This window comes from Mus musculus, chromosome 5, assembly GCF_000001635.26.
Source record: "Mus musculus strain C57BL/6J chromosome 5, GRCm38.p6 C57BL/6J".
Lineage (NCBI taxonomy): Eukaryota > Metazoa > Chordata > Mammalia > Rodentia > Muridae > Mus > Mus musculus.
Genome location: NC_000071.6, coordinates 120,668,431 through 120,690,571, shown reverse-complemented (window position 1 = coordinate 120,690,571; position 22,141 = coordinate 120,668,431). Strand labels below are relative to the sequence as shown.

Here is a 22,141-nt window from a genome sequence, read left to right as displayed (position 1 = left end):
ACCGTGCCCCCAGTCCCATCTCACAGCCCTGCCAAGATTGTCAGTCTCCATCACAGAAAATGACAGCAATGGCCCCTAGAGATTCCATTTCTCAGAGGGCAAAACCAAGGCTCCAAAGGACCATGACACTTGCTTGGGTCAGGCACTTTGAACCTAACTTACCCAAGATGTATGGTGTCCTGTTCCCCACCCCCCACCCCCATGTCCATGCTGTTTCAGGCTGTGGCTCCCACAGAGTAGCAGAGCCCAAGAGAGAAGATGAAGCAACAGAGGCTGAGTCCGGAGCCCAGCTTCAACTCTCCCTATTGCTGTGTGACCTAGCTAAACCCATTGCCCTTTCTGGTTTTTGGTTTTTGCAACTTGTAAAAATAGACCTGACGACACAGGCCACTGTCTAGCATGTGTTTTTCCCAGGCCTGTGTGTTTCCCAGGGTGCAATCTGCTCCCTCATCCCTATTAGCCCATGCAACACTTCCAGCTGAAAATAGGTGCCAAGCAGGCACTGTTTGAATACCAGAACCAACAGGTCTTAGCGGTCCCTTTCCTGCTTGCAAGCTCTCAGTTATTCTATATCCCCCACCCCCCACCCCACCCCCAAACCTGTGACGGGCTTGTTTCTCTGGCTTCTCTCCCCTCTGTTCCTTGTAAGGAATAGATCATAGCATATGGGAGAAGGTAGTTAGTGCTGTAGAGGAACCACAGTTAATGCCCTTCTTAAAATTAATGCAATAAGCCAGCTAGGCAATGGTGGTGGTGGTGTATGCCTTTAATCCCAGCACTTGGGAGGCAGAGACAGGTGGGTCTCTGAGTTCGAGGCCAGCCTGGTCTACAAAGTGAGTTCCAGCCAAGGCTACAAGAGAAACCCTGTCTCAAAAACCAAAAAGAAAAAAAGAAAAGAAAAGAAAAATTAGATAAAAGCATAATAATAATAATAATAATAATAATATCATTGCTATTGCCCTTCCTTTTCTATGGCATGGTGGCACAAACCTTAATCTAAGAACTCCAGAAGCTGAGGACTCCTGGGGATTTGAGGCCATCTTGGAATACATAGCGAGCCTCTATCTAAAAAAAATGAAGGGCCAACAAGATGGTTCAGGGGGTAAAGGTGCTTGCTGCCAAGCTTGATGACCTGAGTTTAATGTTTGGAAGTCACATGATGGGAGAGAGCCAGCTCCCAGAAGCTGTGCCTGACCTCCACACGCACATAGTAGGCGGCACGCTAACTAAGTCAATGGGGGTGGGGAGAAAAAGAAAAAGTCAGGCATAGTAGAACATATAATAATCCCAGCTAGGCTGGCCTAATGAGACTCTGTGGGGGCAGCATGTTTGGAAGGGAGGTGAGGGACAAGATTTCCAGGCAGTAGGAACAGACTCTGTAAGGCCCTGAGGCAGGAGGTCAGGAGGTGTGTGTGTGTGTGTGTGTGTGTGTGTGTGTGTGTGTGTGTGTGTGTGTGTGTGTGTTGGGGTGGGACCTGGCTTGCTTTAACTGGCTTAATCCACTGTTGAGATGAGTCTTCAGCTGTGGGGAGATGAGCCTGATAGGTTAGGCTGGCCTTGCACTTGCTGTATTGTGTAGGATAATCTTGAACTACTGGTCCTCCGGTCTCTGCAGTGCTGGATTTACAGACGTGTGCCCCCATGCCAGGTTTATGGGGTGCTGGAGATCAAACCCAGGCCTTCATGCACGGCACTCCTCCCCACCGAGCCACCTCCCCAGCCCGGGTTTATTTCTTGTAATTTTGTATCTGCTGAATGGCAATGTGTTTTCTCTCTCTAGGTCTTTTCATTTAAATGGCTCTAAAACAACAAGTTCCCAAGTCTTGCAGGAGCCTGATGGAGGGAAGGGAGGAGCCTGGCTTCCCACCCATCCCCCACTTTCCTGGCCAGGGTAGCTAGGAGGAGGCAGGGTCACACCCTCACCACAAGGTCAAACCCCAAACCTCCCAACCTGGGCCCCCACCTGAAGCACTTCCTGCCCCCTCCCTGGGAAGCTGAGCCACGTGCTCCTGTTTGCACCCCGTGCTCCCCAGGGGCCGTGGGAACAGCAACCCAACCTGCCCTGCCCTACCTGGGCTTCATCAGAGCTCTGGGGGGGGGGGGGGCAGGCCACGAGATAGAACACACACAAGCAAAAATAAATCAATCTTTAAGAGGAGGACTGAGCGAGCCCCAGGGTTCTGGAAAAATCTTAATCCCAGAGGTTCAAGTTGTGGGGTGCACACCCTGGAAGGTAGACAGTGGGGGGCATCATTTGAGAAGGGGAAACTGAGGCCCGCAGATGGCCAGAGCTGGCCAGTGAGGGTAAGACAAGGTGACTATGAGGCCCCGGATCAGTGATGGTGGACCCCTGAGCTCAGGTTCCATCTCTGGGTCTTGCCTTGTCCCCACAGATGGCATGTGCAGGGGGTGTCCTCAGGTGACCGCAGGGCAGAAGGTGGCCACAAGGTGAACTGGCACAAAATGTCAGCATCTGGGAAGTGTGGGGGACTTTCTTGTCCCTGATGAGACAGTTTCACTTCTCCCCTCTCCTCTCCACCCGTACTGAGGCCAGAGCTTTGGGGGGCTCCCCTGGGTACATGATAGGCATCCTCAGAAGGTCTAAGGCTTGTAAGGGACATGAAACCATCATCAGATAGTGTGGCAAGCCTGCGCCTTCTGGGAGATGGAGACTTAGGAAACCTTTAGGAGGTGTTAGTGGGACTCTTGGCTCCAGAAGATGGTGACCCGCTCTGACAGCCAATGACCTGTCCTGAGGTCACGTTTACAACTCCTGAGCTAGCTGTGGATTTACCTAACCCCATAGGTCTCAGATCAACAACACCCCCAACCCTGGCCAACCTGATGGAGTCAGCCCAGAGTTGGACCCAGAAATTCTAGGTCCCATTGCCAAGAACAGCACGAGCCAGCTGGGTGACCAAAATGAAGTCACTTCCTCTCTTTGGGATTCATCATGTTGCTAGGTGCAGGGGTCTATGACAAACTGTTTCATGGATGTCACTGCCCTAGAAGGATAGACTTCCTGGAGTATGATATTGAGATTGATTCTCAATTATATCTTAGCTATGTAGAAGGAAGTGCTGGAATTGATTGGTGATGTCTGCCACGGGTACAAATTTGGTCATAGTGGTAAGCATGTTATTTATTTGATATCTGTTCCAATCTTATTTGGGAGTGTGGGGGTAACATCTGGAATTGGAGCCCAGAGCTGGTGAGCTACTTTCTTATCTGGTCAGTACTGGGAGCCTGTTTTACTATCCTCAGTCCTAGGGTCACAGGGTTGGGTGGTTCCCGGAGCTAGAAATCTGGCAGGCGAGATAAGAGTAGAATCACACAACCAGAAAACATGATGGAAAATGCCCAGATCTTCAACGGGAGATGAATTCTATCCCTCATGGATAAAAAGGATAAAGTGGAGAGGAGCCTGTGCTCAAAGGACAGATGTGGAAGCTGATGTGGAAACTGGTCAAGGTGCTCAGACCAAAAAAAAAAAAAGAAAAAGATTCCGAATGGTGTGGGGAACAACAAGTGGTGGAATCTCCATGCATTCTATCTAGGTGTGGTTCCCTCCAGCCAGAACAGGCACAAGCATTGTCTCTGCTCTCCGGATGGGAGAAGGGACCAAGTGGGCCTCCTCCCTTCTCAGGCTGGAGAGGGAGATAAGTCCCCCCCACACACACCCCTCAATTGGAGCATCTTGCCTCAGCCTCTGAGTTAAGGTGCAGTGTAGGTTTTCTGAAGCCTTGCTGTGGCCCCTGCCCTGAGAGGGCTTAGCAGCCTTAGTCCCTGGGGGACTCCTTCCTTCTAGAATGCTGGGGGCATGGAGGGCTCTGTTCTCCAGGAGGTCCCCTGAGCACGGTCATCTCCACATGAATGCCACCCCAGCCTAGAAGCTGCAGGTGTTCCCTGGCTTCCTTAAGTCACAGGTCAGAGAAGAGTCAGGGATAGTGTACTTAGAGTAATACAGCACCCACCCGGCCATCGCTGTCATTGGCTTACGCCGCAGGTGTGTGGAGCATCTGCTACACGCTCCTCTCTGTCCAGTGTCATCCTGAGAGACCATGCTGGGGATATAGTAGGGAAGGCACAGAAGTGCAAAGGCAGAGGGGGACTGGGCCTCCACCTTAAAAAGCCATTAAGTGTAAAGGAGGCCAAGAGGTAAGAGGGGAGGCCAGAGATGGGCCAGATGGCACAGGGCATTAAGACTTCCTTACATCCATGCTAATGCCAAGGAAGCAGTAAGATTAGGAGGAGCAGGCTGTCTAGGGAGGCAGTGTTGAACCTGAGACCTCTGTGAGGGAGGGTGCTAGTTTAAACATCTTGGGAAGAAACGCTTAGGGAAGGGTTAGCTTGAGCAAAGGCCCTGGGGTAGGAACGAGCCTGGTCCTTAATGAGATCACAGCTGGTGTGGAGTGTGAGCGAGTACATACACAGGAAGTGAGGTTGAAAGCACAGCAGAGGCTCCATCCGATGGCCAGCCTCAACAGGATGGAGAATCATGGACACACAGCAGCTGACCAGGGCTGGGAATGGTAGCTAAGTTCAGGCCTGCCCCAATTAGCTTATCTTCAGACCTTCTACCAAGCAGAGCCTCCAGTGAAGGCTCTCCTGCCCCCCTTTCTGGATGCTCTAGGTGGCAGAGCTTATCCAGGGAGAGAGTCTCGATGCCTGAGAGGAAGCGGTGTCTTCCCACATCAAAAGGGCCACCCCTCAAGGCTCCCACGCTTGACAGCATGGGAACTGTGTTACAGAAGGTTCTCGCAGGCAGCTTGCAGACTGCAGGAGGGTGTGTGCCACCTCGGGACTGTCCCCTACAACCCAGAGACGCTGCACCGTCAGGTCCCATCGCAACCCTCCTCCCAGTAGCCAAGCTAATTTTTATACCTTTGACCTCTTTGGGAAAAAAAAGTTTTTGAAGCTTTTCATGATACATGAGTGTGGCCAAGATCTCAAGAGTCCTTTTCCTTGGGTTCCCTACCCATCTCCCAGGGACAGATTCAGCAAGATGGAGAATTGTTTGGACCAGACTCTGGGCATCATGTATCTAAGGTAGCACTCTGACCATCCTGATTGATAGAGGCTAAATGGAGAGCTGTGTTATGGATTCTTTGGACTTGGAGAGCTGGGATGGATTAGTCATGCCTGCCACTGGTAGGAGGCAAGTGGGTAGTGGTGTGTATGCTAAATGTTTTCCTCCCGGCCCATAGTACTCACTGTCCTGACTAAGAAAAAGGGAGTTCTTGTGAAGCACTGAGGAAAGGGAAGTGGGAAGGCAGAGATGAGGTCAGGTATGTCCACACAGTTATCGTAGACAGGGAAGGCTGGGAAATGTGACCTCCTTGCTGCTGCCCCATAAGGATGAACAGTAATAAATCAGGGTGGTGCTGTCCTCCAGGAAAGTCTTGGAAGGTTGTGATAGAGCCTGAGGCAGGTCCCATGGCTGCTCAGCCCTTCCCATTGGGAGTCCCACCACACTGCAGAAAGAAAAGCTCTTGGATTCTCACAAGACTCCTCATTAAAGGTAGGGAAACTGAGGCGCAGTGCCTTCATCCCAAGTCCAATGACCATAGACCCCAGGACTCAGAGCACCCATCCCTCCTCCCTTCTCCTTCCTCCCTTCTCCTTCCTCCCTTCTCTTTCCTCCCTTTTCCCTCCTCCTCTGGGAGCAATGCGTAGTGACTTTAGGTTGTCCAAGTCACTTCTCCAAGGATGAGCCTAGATGGCGATAGTATTGATGATAGTGATGGTGACAATAATGATGGTGATAATGATGATAATGATGGCAGTGATGATGGTGGTGGTAACAATGATGGTGATGATAGTGATGATGATGGTGGTGGTGATGATGATGATTGTGATGGCAGCAACGGAGGTGACCATAAGTGATGGTGGTGGTGGCAGCGATGGTCATAGTGACAATAGTAATGATGACCGATGCTTTCAGAGCCTTGCTTAGCTACCAGGATTTGTGTTCCTCTCTGCCAACAAAAAGCAGGCACCACATTACCCCATTCCACACATAGAGAACTTGGTTTATGAAAGCTGATGGGCTGTGTCGTGTGTCATCAGCTAATTAGCGGCCGAACTAAAAAACAAAAGCAACTGCAGTTGACCCCAAAAGGCAAAGAATACCTTTTCCCAGGGGCTCTTCATCTGAAGAGGGGACCTGGTGTTGGACTTATGAGCTCGGAGAAGTTGAGAGTCTTGGAAGGGCAGTGTAGTATTTTCCAGCTTATGCATCCCTGAATCCTTTCCAGAGTGTTCTGCAGGAATCGATGCTCTATAGAACAAACCTTCAGAGAGCTAACTCACTGATAGTTGGGTTCCAGGCCAAAGAAGGGGAGGGAACGGAGCCCCAAAAGTTCTCTGGTGGGAGGAGGCAGTCTGGAGTTAGGACCAGAAAGGTTACTCATTTGATAGAGAGAGCTTGCCTCACCACGAAGCCCTGGGTTCAGTCCCCAGCACCACATACTACTGAGTGGATGGAAGACACTTGCAAGCTCAGCACATGGGAGGTAAAAGCAGGAGGATTCGAAGTTCAAGTTCATCCTTGGCTAGAGCGCAAGTTCGAGGCCAGCCTTGGCTACATGAGCACATCTCTAAAAACAAGAGTCAGAAGCAAGCCTAAGGGTGTTTGTCCGATAGAGTCCACTTATGGTACCCATCGCTAATCTGCACTCAAGATGGGAAGGGATTTCCTGGAGGTTCATTCAGATGGCGGAGAGGCAGAGGAGATGGGTGTGTCAGGAGGGGCCCTGAGGTAAAAGCAAGCCAGGGCTGTGTTGGGGGCCAGTCCATCTGGAGCCTCTTCTGATCCCCACAGGGTTCCGGCGCTCCCCGTGAAGAACTTGAATGGCACTGGCCCTGTCCACCCAGCCTTGGCAGGTAAGACCCAGCTCACGAGGCCCCGCCCACAAGCTTCATGAGCTCCGCCCCTCTGATAAACTAGTGGGCAGGCCCTTTCCCTTTGGGTTTGCTTGGCTTTCACCTGAAATGGTTTTCTTCAGTGGGCAGGGGAAACACCCTGCCCTCCACCCTCTGTGGCACCCACCCAACGATGAGGAGGGCGTGGCTTCTCATGACTCCACCCCCTCATCACTACCCCCACCCACCAGGGATGACCGGGATCCTGCTGTGTGCAGCGGGGCTGCCGGTGTGCCTGACACGAGCACCCAAACCCATCCTGCACCCACCACCAGTAAGCAAAAGCGACGTGAAGCCTGTGCCTGGAGTGCCCGGCGTGTGCCGCAAGACCAAGAAGAAACACCTCAAGAAAAGTAGGTCCCGTGTGACCCCCAAACACAACTGCAGTATTCTTAGGACCCAGCATGCACCTGCCTCTGCTTTCCGCCAGCCCACCCTTCGAGCCCTCCTTCCTACCCCTCCCCCATCTGCTCCCCAGCACTTGAGCCCCACCCCTACTCCTCCCTCGTCCCGCTGTCTCTGCAGGCAAGAATCCTGAGGATGTGGTTCGGAGGTACATGCAGAAGGTGAAAAACCCGCCTGATGAGGTGAGCCAGCCAGGTGGAGCCTCAGCACCCAAGACCAGTTCTCCTCCTGTCCATCCTGGCCTCACTGTCCTCACCAGATCCTGGGGGGGTGGGGGGGCGGAGCTTAAGTTTAACAGCATCGCACCTGTCCATCTTTGTGATGGACGGTTTTATGCCAAGTCTTCCATTCCGGCTTTTGCTTCGGGTGATTAAGCATTTAACCCCTGCTCAGGGGCTAAGCAGGCAAGGAGTCAGCTCCAAGATTTTCCATCTCCTCCCCACGAAACTTTGTACCCCTCTCTGGCCTTCCTCATGGCCCTCCCCCATCTCCCTGGCCCTCCAGGACTGTACCATTTGCATGGAGCGGCTGGTCACAGCATCTGGCTATGAGGGCGTGCTCCGAAACAAGAGTGTGCGGCCCGAGCTTGTGGGCCGCCTGGGCCGCTGCGGCCACATGTATCACCTGCTCTGCCTGGTGGCCATGTACTCCAATGGCAACAAGGTGGGCCACAAGGTGGGCTGCCGTGCAGTGGGAGGGGGCCGTGCGGTGAGGTGGGCAGTGGGTGCGGGGCCCCGGTGGGACCCCAGGGGCCTCACAGCAGCACCCCTGTCTCAGGATGGCAGCCTGCAGTGTCCAACCTGCAAAGCCATCTACGGGGAGAAGACAGGGACACAGCCACCAGGGAAGATGGAGTTTCACCTCATCCCGCACTCGCTGCCTGGTTTTGCAGACACCCAGACGATCCGCATCGTCTATGACATCCCCACGGGCATCCAGGTGAGCTCCACAGGCCACAGCCCCAACTCTCTGCCCCTCCCCCAACTCCCCGATTCCGTCAGTGGTCTGAAACCCTCCTGCCTGTCCCTGCAGGGCCCTGAACATCCCAACCCAGGCAAGAAGTTCACAGCCAGAGGCTTCCCTCGCCACTGCTACCTACCCAACAATGAGAAGGGCCGAAAGGTGAGTGCCCACCTGGTCTCCACAATAAATGATGGCAGAGTCCCCAGCCGCTATCTTTTATTTGTTTGTTTATTTATTTATTTATTTATCTATTTATTTATTTATTCATTCATTTACTTATTTTGGTTTTCTGAGACAGGGTTTCTCTGTATAAGCCTGGCTGGCCTCGAACTCAGAAATCCACTTGCCTCTGCCTCCCAAGTGCTGGGATTAAAGGCGTGTGCCACCACTGCCCGGCCGCAGCAGGCCCTGAATCTGCTTCCTCTCATTCACTAGCTAAACAAAGGTTCACAGAGGGTAAGAAACTTAACGCACAGTCACACAGCAACCAAGTGGCAGAGGCAGGATTTGAACCCAAGTAGCCCTTCAAACCCTCATCTTCACACTTAGGGCACCTGATTTTACCTCTTTAACCAAAAAGCCAGCACCTTAGATTGCCCTGTGAAATCTCCAGATCTTTAATCGTGGGAACTAATTCACAAACTGACTCTTTAGTACTAAGAGTGGGGTCTAAGCCCTGCCTGTACTAATGACAGGCTCCGAAAGAAACAGAATTTTATGTAGTGAATGGATGGTGTAATGTAACAGGCATAAGGATCAGACTGCCCGTTACATTCACTCCCATCCCCCTATCCCCCCCCCCCCAAGGTGCTGAGATTGCTCATCACCGCCTGGGAACGCAGACTCATCTTCACTATCGGAACATCCAACACCACGGGCGAGTCGGACACCGTGGTGTGGAACGAGATTCACCACAAGACGGAGTTTGGTTCCAACCTCACTGGTCACGGCTACCCCGACGCCAGCTACCTAGACAACGTGCTGGCTGAGCTCACCGCCCAGGGGGTTTCTGAGGCCATGGCCAAGGCCTGAGGCCTGAGTTGCCCGCCTTCCCTTTTGCCTTGCCTCTAGCCTGGCACATGCCTCCCTCCGCTCTCGGCGGGAGGAGCCAGAAGCGCTAAGGGGATCTGGCTGGTGGCTGTGGGGGGGGTGATGGGAGTCCACCAGGCCAGCTGGCTCCAACCTGTGGCTTCCGGCAAGAGCAGCAGAGATAGGACCACCAGCAAGGGCGACTTCCCTATGGAAAACGATGGCGCTTTGCCCTTCACACCACACACAAACGCACACGTGTCCTGTTGCACGCACGCACTCACGCACGTACACCACGTGCCTCTCCACTTCTCCCAGCTTGGGGAGAAAGAGACAGAAAGGCCCCCATGACATGTCCTGTGGAAATACCTGTGTCTCCATTACATCTGTATAGGCTCGTCCCTTTCCCAGGACTTGAGTCAAGCACGGGATAGTGGGGGGGACTCTGTAAGGCTTCAAGGGGTCGCTCTGCCCCTGGGCCTCAACCCCTTAACCCACGTCAGCGCTGCCACCTGCCCACTGAGCACTGCAAAGCCAATGGGGTAGAAACCCCAGGTTATTAAGTAGCTTTTCGCAGGCCACTGGGGACGAGGCTATCTTAACTTTGTGCTTGTGTCTATCTTTCCCGGGACCCTGACTTCTTCTTCTTCCTGTGTCCATCTCTTGACCTCTGTCTATCCCAGGCAAAGACATCGTCCTTGCCTCTGTACCGGCTTCTCCCCCACTAAACCGCTCCGGACATTTGAGACCCACTTCTGGCTTCAGGAGCGAGGGGAGGAGGCCTTGTTCAGGCTATACACGCATCAAGCTGAGCAGGCAGCAAAGCGTTAAACTTCTCCCTGCTTGAAAGTGGGCGGTGGGCGGCTGATCGTCTCAGGCCAACCAGAGGCCCGTTGCCCAGGCAACTCACCAGCTCCGCCTCTGAGGATTGGCTGCTGGGATGGAAGTCAGCCAAGCTTTAAAGGGACGCCAGCAATTGCTCTTTTGGAAAAAAAAAAAAAATCTACCAGTCCCACTGTGGGTGGAGAAATAAATGGTCTTTCTCCTTGTCAGGCCTTTTTCTGCCAAGAGAGGGTGCTGGGTGACTGTGCTCCTCTGGAACACCGGGAAGACAATAGCAAACGGAGGACCACGGTGGGGCGGGGGTGGGGGTGGGGTGGGGTGGGGGAGCAGTGCATGGGTCTTGTAACTGCCCAGTCATGCAGCATCAAGAGAAGTAGACAGGATTCTCTTGCGTGCAGCCCTCCAGGAGAATGAGGAAGACCTGGGAGACACCATATCAGCTCACCGAGGCCACCCTACCCTGGAGCAAGGAGCAGGGGAAGAGGCTCTGGCAGCTCAAGTGGACCCAAGCCTGTGGGAGATGCCCCAGTTCCAGGCGACCCTTGCTGGTCACACATGGGATAGCGCCACACCCTGCCTTTCTGTCTTAGGCAAACTCAGAATTCACAGGCTCCGCCAGCCGACTTCCTCCGCTGTGGGTCACTCTCAAATCATACCTCACACTCACAGAACCATTGAGCCCCAGAATTCAGATGCCCCCCCAGACCGTCAGATGCATTCAGTGGCTAGGGCAGGGTCTGGGAACCTCTGTTTCTAGCCAAGGAGCTTCTGACTGAGCCCTAGGGTACCCCGATTTTAACACGTCACGGCTAAGCATGCTCACGCATCACTTTATACAGGGTATAAGAGAGAGGAAGAGCCTGTGTCCGGCTTCGAGGCTCTGAATTGGCATGCTGGGCCCCCAGTCCGTTCTTCTGAGAACACCTGGTTGGGGCTGCCAGATGAGAGTGGAATACAGAAGGATCTGTGAGGTCACAGTGGCTAGCAGAAGTGGAAAACAGGAAGTTCCTGGCCAAGCCTATTGAATGCTTTTCTGAGTCCGCCAGGGTTGGCGTTCAGGTACAGCTGTATCCAGCAGCTTGGGGTGAGATGGGCGCCACGGGTATTGGAAGGGCTGTGTCCAGTGAAGCTGAGACTCCAGGCTCAGAGAAGAAAGTGAGGTTTGGTCAGTACAAGACTGGGCCCTACCAAAGGCTCCTATGCCCTGGCTGGCTACAGAGCACACAGGACCAGGCTTTGTCTGGGAGGCCCCAAGCAGTGAAGAAGGGGGCCTCAAGAAGATGCCTGGGCCAAAGAATGCTCAGGGAGGCCCCATGGCTCTGTCCCCAGCTGGCTCTGGCACTTTCTCAGCATCCAGCATCCTAGAGGGCCACTTGCTCCTATCCCCGTTTCTGGAACTCCTCGTGGGCTTGCTCCAAGTCTTCAAGTACCTGCAGCAGGTGGGTTGTGGCTGCTCTCTGCTGGGCCAGAACCTCAGCACAGGGCCCTGGAGGGAAAGAAAAGGCCACAGGGTTCATCAGGCTTCTGGTGGTTGTTACAGATTCCACCTCCTGATGCTGTAGGGTTTTTTCCCCCCATGCAGGAAGAATCCCCAAATTCACCAGGATACTGTCCCATTGGTGAACTGGAAACAAGAGGGCATGCAAGAGCAGGTGTGCTTGGCAAACCGGGGCATGCATCTGTAAGGGACAAGAATGGAACTCTTCTCCCTTACCGTCTGTGGCACTGGAGTCCCTCCCAGGGTCCACTTCTGTGTCCAGGCTGGAATCCTCCAGCAGTTTCAGCCTGAGAGTTGATAGGAAAAGGGACAAGGCTGGTTTCTGAGGCTCAATGCTGCTCCTACCCAAGATTCTCTGCTGCTTGTAGGAGAAATCTCGTCATCACCATGGTTACAATTGTCATCATTATCACCATCACTACCATCATCATCATCACCACCACCACCATCATCACAACCTTCACCACTCAGTCACTACAAACCTTTCTAGAGTAGCAGACACTACACCGAGAAGCCTTGTACGTGCATAAATTCATTTACTTATACAGCCAGCTTACATGAGGTACCAATAATCCTGTTCAGATAAACCACTGACACACAGAGAGATCAAAGAACTTACCTACTGTCACACAGCATACTAATAGCTCCTACATATGGGAGGTTACGTGGTGTCCTTTCACAGGATCACCTCTGACCCTTAGGACAGTACTATGAGGTCAGTGTCCTGTCACCTCCTTTTTCATATGAGGCACAGAGAAGCCAAATAACGAGCTGAGAACCACACAGCCCCTAACTGGCCGGGATCTGAATTCAGGCAGCTAAGTAAAGAACCTTTTCCATAGTGGGATGGGATACACCTGTCACTAAATAACAAAGCTCTTAAGGCCAGGAAGCTGGGGGATGGAGGGAGGTGTCCAAGGCACCAGGAAGGATCAGAAGCCAAGTTATATAGACTAATCATGCCTAAGTCTCTGGAGCCCCCATTCTGTAAGTTCTCACTTCTTGTGAGAGGAGGTATGTCTTTGTGGGAGGAAAAGTGGCCTTGTGAGAGGAGGTGTGGTCTTGTAGGAAGAGGTGTGTCCTGTGGGAAGAGGCGTTGCCTTTGGGGTGTGGCCTTGCAAAAGGGGTGTGGTCTTGTGAGAAGAGGAGTGGCCTTGTGAGAGGATGTGTGGCCTTGTGGGAGGAAGAGTGGCCTTGTGAAAGGAGGTGTGGCCTTGTGGGAAGAGAAATGGTCTGTGGGAGGAGGTGTGGCCTTTAGGGGAGGTGTGGCCTTGTGAGAGGGGTGTGGCCTTTGGAAGAGGCGTGGCCTTGTGGGAGGAGGTGTATCACTGGGAGTGGGATTTGAGGTTTCAAAAGGCTCAAATCTTTTAGCTAACCCAGTTAGCTCTCTCTGCCTCCTGCTTTGGGATCAGGATGTGAGCTCTGAGCTGCTCCTGCTGTCTTGTCTGCCATCATGGACTCTAACCCTCTGCAACTATAAGCCCCGAGTTACAAGCTTTCCTTTATCAGTGTTTTGTCATAGCCATATAAACCTTAGCTGAGACGATCCCAGTCTGCCTTTCGGATCTAAGCTCTGCATCCCTGGACACTGAGGCCCCACGGCGGCCCACACACATCTGAAAGCTTAGCCAGGGTGATAGAAGATGGATCAGTGGGGCTGAGCTGAAGCTCAGCAGAGTACAAAGCTCTGAGTTCCATCCCTAGCACGGGCAAATAGAAAAAGAACAGGAAGAAAACGGGCTGAGCCTGCAGTTCAGTTGGTAGAGTTTGCCCAACATGCATGAAGCTGGAGGCTCAGTCCCCAAGACCACATAAACCAGCACACACCCAAAGCCCAGCGCTGAGGAAATACAAGCAGGAGGATCCAAAGTTTAAGGGTATCTGCCACACTGCGAGTTCAAGGCTAGCCTGGGCTACATGAAACCCTGAGGGAGGGAAACACTTCTTCAGGGATGAATGAATGTGAGGAGGCCACGGCGAGGTGAGGCAGGTGACACCCACCTGAGCTGGTCCCGCCCCAGGAGCAGCTGGCGATACACTGCCTGGGCCTCGGCGTCAGGATCCAGTGGGTCACTCCAGTCTCCCAGTGTGATGGCTGAGTGTGTGCGGCTACAACCAGCAGCTGAGGGTACACAGCGTTGTCAGGAAAAGTCTTGTCCCAGGCTCAATCACATCCTGCCTTCACCTGTGCAAGCCTGCTCTTAGCCACGCTCCCCCTGTAGCTCCTGCATGGGTTCCAGCCTCCTCCCTAGCCTCCCTGCCTCCATCATGAACCCTGACCCTGTTGCTCTTGAGCAACTTTACACAGCATAGAGCCATCCAAGAGGAGGCTCTCAAATAACAAAATGCCCAGATCAAATTATCCCGTGGTCACATCTGTGTTGATTGTTAGTGGGTCCAGCCCACTGTGGGTGGCACCATTCCCTATGCCGGTGATCCTGGGCTGCATCAGAAAGCTGGCTAAGTGTAAACCCATGGGTGAGCCAGCAGATGGAGTTGTGCCATGGTCTCAGACTAACCTTTTCTTCCCCTAAATTGCTTTCAGGCAGAGTGTTTTATCCCAGAAAGAGAAGGGAAGCCAAAACAGACCACAAAGATCCACTAGCCCTGCTCCAGCCCCTTCTGTTCATCCTGATTCCAGCTCTGCACATTCTCACTCACTGTCTCCACTTCACACTAGCCAGTCAAAGCAACACCTTCTCCAGGAAGCCTTCCTGATCCCTGCCTTGGGGCTCAGTCTCAGACAAAGCCTCAGGCTGGTCATTCTAATACTTTAAGTGTTTAGCTGGAGCTGGGTTGCGGGTCAGTAGTAGAGAGCTCAGGGCTAGGGATTCATCCCCGCAACAGCAGAGCAACCTGTCACGGTCATCATATCCCCATCTAACTTCAACACATCTGTCTCTGCTGTGAAAACCTGACACATAGTAGGGATGTTGGAAACAGGACTTGCATGAAGCAAATACTACACTTTGAATATATCAACTTGGTATCAGCTAATAGGACCAAGGAGGTACCGGCTGTCTGCAACCCCACTTCCCAGATGAGAATACTAAGGCACAGAGAAATTAAGTCACACGCTGGAGGTTGCACCACACGCCCAGGTGGAAGTGGGATGCTTCTGACTGGCAGATGGGGACCATAGAGCCTGTGGCATACCCACCACCTCACCTGAGCGCTCAGCCTGGAGGCAGCAGGTCCAGCGCCCGCTGCGGAAGGCACCAGGGTGGCAGGCAACCAGCTTGCCCGGGTTGGGGGCACTGGCTTTGCGCAGGGCTGACAGCCATTGGTTGAGGTCATTCACGTTCTGCAAGAGATGGAGGCCGGAAGAAGATGAGTGAGGCTGAGCCACAGACCCCGCCTCTGGCTGTGCCCCAAGCCTCACCTTACACTGGAGGTAGGTGGTGTGTGACGTCCCGGCGCCATCCTGTGTCACCACCTGCATGACGTGTGGCAGTTGAAAGGCACCCTCGTCCACATGCTCCACAGCCCGGATGCAGGACAGCGGGATGGATGTGTGAACCTGTGGGCCGCCAGGGACAGGGCTGTGACACCAGGTGGAGTGCTTGAGGCCCCATATTCAATTCCTGATAGCTCTGTTGTGTCCTCTCCACAGTCCTGCTCTGCGGCCAGCTGAGTGACACGGTTTTTCTAGGTCTGAGTTTGCTTCACCACCACCATCATCATCATCACCACCATTGTCATCATTACAACTATCATCACCAACCAGGACCACCGTCCCACAATCATCATCGCCAGTTGATGAATTGCAAGCAGTGCCCACAAGCCAAGTCCTAGTCTCCCTCGGGTTACACTCATTAGCACAGGACAGCTGGCACAGAGCCCAGCACACACACACACACACACACACACACACACACACACACACACAGATACACGGGTGATTACGCAGCTGAGTGAGTGCCCGGATACACACCTGCTCAGAGCCGTCAGGACAGATGGATCCTGTGTGTGAGCCTATGATGCTTGGTGTGGACTTTGTGGCCCCCCACCTCCACCCCCACGTGTCCACACCTGGGAGAGCATGCCCAGCATCCCTGTCGCAGGCCATGCTGGCCCCAAGCTGAGAGTAAGCCAAAAGTTTGGAACAGCTGCTCTGATGGGAGGGGAAAGGAGGTGGGAGCTTGGGGGCGGGGCATGTTGGAGTCCCACCTGCCACTCCGGAGTCTTGGAGTAGGAGAGGTCCCGCCCACTCAGCCGGAAGTAGCGCTTCTTGAAGGCAAAGCGCGTGGCCAGGCCTCCAGGCTCCTCCTTGCGCTTCAGCAGGAAGCCTTCTCGAACAATGGTTGAGGGTTGGACCAGGGCGCAGGCTGGACCCCCGGCCTCTGGGAAATCGAGAAAGAGGGTGTGGGACTCTGCCATCTCTGGGGTCTCTAGCACCTGCCAAGGGGCAGGAAGTCCTACCCGCTGTGACAAGGAGGGGTTAGCAGCTGGGGAAAGTGGAACCCAGGCCTCTCTCAGGGCCCTGCTTGTGAGACTGCAGCTGTCCTAGTCAATCCAGTGATGTCTCAGACAGCCTCAAGCTCCAGGCTGCAGACCTCTCTCTGTCCCAGATACCCCACCTCACCCCCAGACCACCACAACCAGGGCTCTCCACTGCCCAGGTTACCCCTATGTGATCTGAGCCCCCCATTCTGTCGTGCCCTCCACCCCAAGTCCTCTATTTCCGAGGGCTACACGGCACCACTCCCAAACAAGCCCCAGTTCTGCCACAGCTTTTTAGCACCCCACTTCTTTCTTTCTTTAACCCCTTTCTCTTTCTCTCATCTCTTGTCCTCTGTTCCCACCCCAGGGCCTTTGCACGTGCTGTTTCCCCTGCCTGGCTCACTCTGGCATTGACACTGGTTCTCCAAATCTCAGCCAGAGTGACTCCATCTTGAACCAAGATGCCATTTAACTATTCTGCTTGCCCAGACAGAAGCCCCAAAGAAGCCATCCTCGCCCCCATCGCTATCTCTGAGGCCAGGAGAATCTCTGATAAGAGCAAACTGGAGTGTGTTTAAGTCCTGGTTTGGGTCTGTGCCCGGTTGCCTGAGTTCGCAGTCATTCCACAGCACTGACACTAGGTGGCGCTCTGAACCCAACGTTGCATCCGCGCTTGAGTAGACAGGTGCTTGGTGCTTGGTGAGTCAGAGGAGGGGGACTTTGAGGAAAAATAAATAAATAAAGCAGCAGTCCAGATAAACTCTGACTCCATTCTTGGGGCACGGGGCAGCGTCCCCGTACGGGAGCTGGTGTCAATTAAACAACACTCCAAAAGAGTCACAGCACATACTCCAGAGTGTCATTCTAGTGGCACCAGGGAGGCCCACTCGGGCCATCTCTGGGCCATCTCTTCTCTTCCCTGTCTTTTCATCTTCCTTCCCTCTCTTTCATTAGATTGGATCTCACTGTGACACCCTGCCTGGCCTAGAACTCTCCATAGACCAGGCCTCTCTTGTTTCTGCCCCCTGAATGTTGGGAATAAAGATGTGGACACCGCCTTCGCCCTCCCAAGCCCCCCCCTTCTCCCTTCCTTGGTAACTCCCTGACACCCCATCAACTTGGCTATTGTCTTTTCTGTTTATTTGGTTGTTGGTTGCATAGTTTGGATTGGTTTTGGTGGTTTTTTTTTCAATAATTTTTTAGTGGTTTTATTTATTTTTATTTCATGCGCATTGGCGTTTAGCCTGCATGTGTGTGTGTTAGGGTGTCAGACCCCCTGGAACTGGAGTTACAGACAGATGTGGGCTGTCATGTAGGAGCTGGGAACAAGTCCAGGTCTTCTGGTAGAGCAGCCAGTGCTCTCAACCACTGAGTCCCTTCTCCAGCCTGGTTGTTTTATTTGCTATCTTGTTTGTTTTGTTTTGAGACAGAGTTTCTCTGTGTAGCCCTGGCTGTCCTGGAATTCTCTCTGTAGACCAGGCTGGCCTCAAACTCAGAAATCCGACTGTTTCTGCCTCCCGAGTGCTGGGATTAAAGGCCTGTGCCACCACGCCTCAGCCCTTGATAATTGTCTTACAACATGGTCCCCATGAGAGTGAGATTCTATGAATAAGTCCAGGATTTTCTTCTGTCTCACTCCCTTTTTTGGTATGTGTGGTGCATGCATGTGTGTGCATATGTGTGTGTTTGTATGCATGTATATACAAGTGTATGCATGTGTGTATATTTGTACATGTGTGTGTATGTCTCTGCATGTGTGTATGTCTTGTGCATGTGCATGCATGTGTGTGCATGTATATAAATGCATGTATATATTTGTACATATGTGTGCCTTTGTACATGTATGCACACGTCTGCATGTGTGTATCGTGTGTGCATTTGTACGTGTGTGTCCATATCTGCATTTGCGTGCATGTGTGCATGGGTGTATGTATTGTGTGTACGTGTGTGCATGTGGAGACCCGAGGACGACATCTGGAGTCTTTCTCTGTTGCTCCCCAATTTATTCTTTTTTTTTTTTTTTTTTTTTTTTTTTTTGGTGTTTTGAGACAGGGTTTCTCTGTGTAGCCTTGGCTGTCCTGGAACTCACTTTGTAGACCAGGCTGGCCTTGAACTCAGAAATCCGCCTGCCTCTGCCTCCCCAGTGCTGGGATTAAAGGCGTGCGCCACCACGCCCGGCCCCAATTTATTCTTTGAGACTGAGCCACTTGTTGAGCTTGGAGCTCACCATTTTGACTACAGTGGCTGGCCAGGGAATCCCGGATGATCTGCCTGTCTTCACACCTCCAAGGCCAGGGCTATTAGCAGGCACAGCCAGGCCTGGATTTTAGGTGACTGGGAATTTGAACTCAGATCCTCAAGTTTGCTCAGCACTTTACCCACTGAGTCATTTCTCCCTCATGAAATGACTTTATCTGAAAAACCTGCAGGGGAATCTATCTTATCTTTCTTTTTTTTAGTGCTGGGGTGGAACCTAGGACCTCGTACATGCAAAGCAAGCTCGACTCCACTAACTCTCAGTCCCAGGCCTTTGGGGTGGTACCTGTTACATAACAGGGACTTAATGAGCATGCCCATACCAGAGATTCCATGCCATGACCCTACCACACTGCTACATTGGCAGAGATGACCTAACCAAGCCCGACACAAAACGTTAGTTGACTGACTAGTTGACCTGCAGGTCCAGAGTTTTAGTACTGGGGACTAAGGGAGTGGGATATCGAGTGCTCCCGGGGGATGGGGGGGGGGACAAGCCAGGAGTGGAAGGACCACAGGACTCACCCTCATCCTCGTCCACATCCACCAGCTGGTCCAGGAAGTCCCTCACACGTGAGATGCTCTGCAGCAGGAAGGGATGGAGCGGGGCTAGCCACTGCTCCTTGCCCTGGCCCAGCTGCTGGCCCAGGTTCCCAATGCTCTGCACAGCCTGGAGCAAAGAAGAGAAGAGGCCAAGTGCACAGTGAGGCCCCAAATTCTGCTTCTCTCACTCATACTCCTTGGGCACTGTCTGATCCCCCCTTTTGGGATCAGCACCCCCAGCTCCTGCCCAGATGAGCACACCCAGCACCTGGCACTGCCCATTTCTATCAAGTGAACTTGGGGAACCACAAGAGCCACAGTTGTAGGTACTTTGTCAAGAATAGCTTAGTTCATACTAAGGTATAAATGACTGCTGGTTCACCTCTCCTGTTTCTTCTGGAAGGCGTGAGTTTTGATGGTCTAGTTAAGTGTAGGAGGAGGAAGAGGAGGAGGGTTAGGCGCTGAGGCTGTAGCCCAGTGGTAGAGTGATTGCCAACCACCCCTAAGGTCCCATGTTCAGTTCCCAGGACTGCCAAAAGGAGGGGGAAGCAAATGAAAGCTAGGCACAGTGGTACATTTAGAATCTCAGCACTTAAGAGGCTGAGGCAGGAGGATTGCCTTGAGCCCTAGGCCAGCCTGGGTGATATGGCAAGTCTCAGTGGCCCAGCAAGTCCATGACATGGGAACAAGACACACTCACACACACATACACACACACATATACACACTCATACCTACACACATACACACACTCACATACATACATACACTGACACACATACATACACTCACATATACACACACATTCACATGCATTCACACACATACATATACACACTCACACACATACACACATGCACGCAAACACACACTCATACATACTCACACACATATACACTCACACACATACATACACACATGCACAAAAACACACACATACATACACACTCACACACACATACATACATACATACATACATGCATGCGTACACTCACACATACACATACTCACACATACACACATATATACATATACATACACAAATACACATAAACACACACATAAACACATATACACACTCATACACACATATACCTATACACACACACACATACATACATGCACTGACACACATACACACACATTCACACACACACATTCACACACATGCCTATACACACATACACACGTGCACACACACATTCATACATATACATACTCACACATATATACACACTCACACACAAACACACCTTGGCGAGCAGCAGCAGGGAACGGCTGGTCTGGGGGTCTGCGTGCTGGTCTCTGAGGTCAAACAGTTTCGGTGTGAGGATGGCAGGCGCAAAGAACCGCAGAAAGAGGAAGCCACTGATGGCCAGGTACTTCACATCCTGCCAGAGAATCACAGATGACAGACCATGAAGCCCACATCCCAGCTGGGGAAACTGAGGCAACAAAGGCTAGCTGTCCAGAAGAGGGAGAGGAAGTTGGGTCAGAAGGCTTATCCTAGCCTGCCAAGGAGGGTTCTCTTCTCTGCCTCAGTTTCTCCCTCTGGAAAATGGGGTGATGAAACTGATCTGGCAAAACTGGTTTTAGCAGACTCCTGTGCTTGGAACACAGAGCCAGAGGAGAGAGATGTTGCTCCTGGCCTCAGAGAGGCCAAGGAGCTTGCTCAGGGTCACACAACAGAGGAGTCGGGATTCAAACCCAGATCTGTGACCAATGGTTACAAAAAAACAGGCCATATTCTGCTCACAATGCCTTTCACTCATCACTTCCTCTGAGATGGGTTACACCCAGTTTTAGAGAGACAACAACTGAGGCCCGAGGTTACCCAGCATTCAACAGCAGATGCAGTGTCATTTACCACTCTCCTGCTGTCCAGTCTCCTCACAGGCAGTGCACCAAGGTCATGAGTGTCTCTAGCCCTCAAGAGGCACGTTCAGTCTTCAACCACATTTGGTTTCTGAGGAAACTGAGGCTCAGTAGAGAGCCCAGGCTGTCAGGCTGCAGAGCCCATCTGAGTACACCTGGTCCCAGTCCCACTGAGTCCCTCTGCAGACTTCCCACACAGCTAGCTCCCCCACTGAGTCCCTCTGCGGACTTCCCACACAGCTTGCTCCCCCCAGGAATATGTCATGCCTGTGTTAATTTTGGGGTGTCAGTCACACCTATGACAATAGCCACCCTGGAGTGTGCTAGCTTCCTGGGCATGTCAGCTTTGCCGATGCCCCTCACCCCCACCCCAGTGCAGTGACTGTGCCCAAGGCTTCCCGTGAGAGGGGCCTTTCCCAGCCAGAGCCCTGATCTGTCCCCAAACCACCACTTCATCCCAGGCAGGTCCCCAGGTCATTTTGGTCCCCAACATTAGTTCATCAAAGTACATGTGAGCCAGGGCTGTGGCACAGGCCTATCATCCCATCTAAACAGAGGTTGAGGCAGGAGGGTCACAAGTTCAAAGCTAGCCTGGGCTACAGAGTATGTTCCAGGGCAGCCCAGGCAACCTAATAATAATACCCTGTCTCAAAATGAAAAATAAAAAGTTTGTGGGTGCATCTGATGCTGGAGTGTGCACGGAAGCCCAGGTTTCACCCCAGTGCCGCAGAAACTGGCTGTGGTGGCACGCGCCTGTGACTCCAGCCTGTGGGAGGTGAAGGCAGAGAGGAGTCATAAGTTTGAAGTCACTGGGCTAGTTAGTGTGTGTGTGTGTGTGTGTGTGTGTGTGTGTGTGTGTGTGTGAACTTGATACAAGCTAGAGTTACCTAGAAAGAGGAACCCTCAGTGGAGAAAAGTCTCTCGGTCAGATTGCCTGTGGGCAAACCTGTGGGAGCCTTTTTCTAACTAATGATAGATGTGGGAGGGTCCTGAGGGTCCTGCCCACTGGTCCCGCCCACTGACCCCGCTCACTGTGGGCGGGGCCGTCCCTGGGCTGGCGGTACTGGGTTCTATAAAAAGGCAAGCTGAGCAAGCTGAGGGAGCAAGCCAGTAAGCAGCACCCCTCCATGGCCTCTGCATCAGCTCCAGCCACCAGGTTCCTGCCTTCAGTTCCCTCCATGATGGACAGCAGTAAAAAGCAAACTGGAACAGTCATCCTTGGCTATGTAATAAGTTAGAAGAGGCTAGCCTGGGCTACATGACACATTTCCCTACACACACACACACACACACACACACACACACACACACGTATTAAAATGCCATGATTTGGCGGCTGTCCACGACTCCCTACCTTCATG

The 22,141-nt window shown here is 52.6% G+C and overlaps 2 protein-coding genes across 18 annotated transcripts in view; one reads left to right on the top strand and one right to left on the bottom strand.

Moving 5' to 3' along the window:
* Dtx1 (deltex 1, E3 ubiquitin ligase) overlaps nt 1-10,369 on the top strand; it is a 31,665-nt gene extending 21,296 nt beyond the window's left edge. For 2 of the 4 annotated variants that reach the window (XM_011248180.2, XM_011248181.3), the window contains exons 4-10: nt 6,824-6,885; nt 7,116-7,277; nt 7,450-7,511; nt 7,834-8,004; nt 8,107-8,268; nt 8,362-8,451; nt 9,100-10,369. In XM_011248180.2, coding sequence (XP_011246482.1) covers nt 6,824-6,885; nt 7,116-7,277; nt 7,450-7,511; nt 7,834-8,004; nt 8,107-8,268; nt 8,362-8,451; nt 9,100-9,324 — 934 coding nt within the window. In that variant the 3' untranslated portion in view covers nt 9,325-10,369. The remainder of the gene's footprint in view (nt 1-6,823; nt 6,886-7,115; nt 7,278-7,449; nt 7,512-7,833; nt 8,005-8,106; nt 8,269-8,361; nt 8,452-9,099) is intronic. The other 2 variants (XM_030254131.1, NM_008052.3) reach the window with 2 other exon arrangements.
* A 605-nt stretch (nt 10,370-10,974) lies between these two features.
* Nucleotides 10,975-22,141, bottom strand: part of Rasal1 (RAS protein activator like 1 (GAP1 like)) — a 31,558-nt gene continuing 20,391 nt past the window's right edge. For 13 of the 14 annotated variants that reach the window (XR_003955601.1, XR_003955600.1, XM_030254219.1 and 10 more), the window contains 8 exons: nt 20,159-20,296; nt 18,887-19,031; nt 15,833-16,005; nt 15,045-15,182; nt 14,831-14,966; nt 13,664-13,784; nt 11,879-11,949; nt 10,975-11,650 (listed from right to left, as the gene is read on the bottom strand). Coding sequence is in view for 11 of the 14 variants with exons in the window: in XM_030254219.1 (XP_030110079.1) it covers nt 11,544-11,650; nt 11,879-11,949; nt 13,664-13,784; nt 14,831-14,966; nt 15,045-15,182; nt 15,833-16,005; nt 18,887-19,031; nt 20,159-20,296 (1,029 nt within the window). In the remaining 3 variants the exon portion in view is untranslated. The remainder of the gene's footprint in view (nt 11,651-11,878; nt 11,950-13,663; nt 13,785-14,830; nt 14,967-15,044; nt 15,183-15,832; nt 16,006-18,886; nt 19,032-20,158; nt 20,297-22,141) is intronic. The other variant, XR_003955599.1, reaches the window with a different exon arrangement.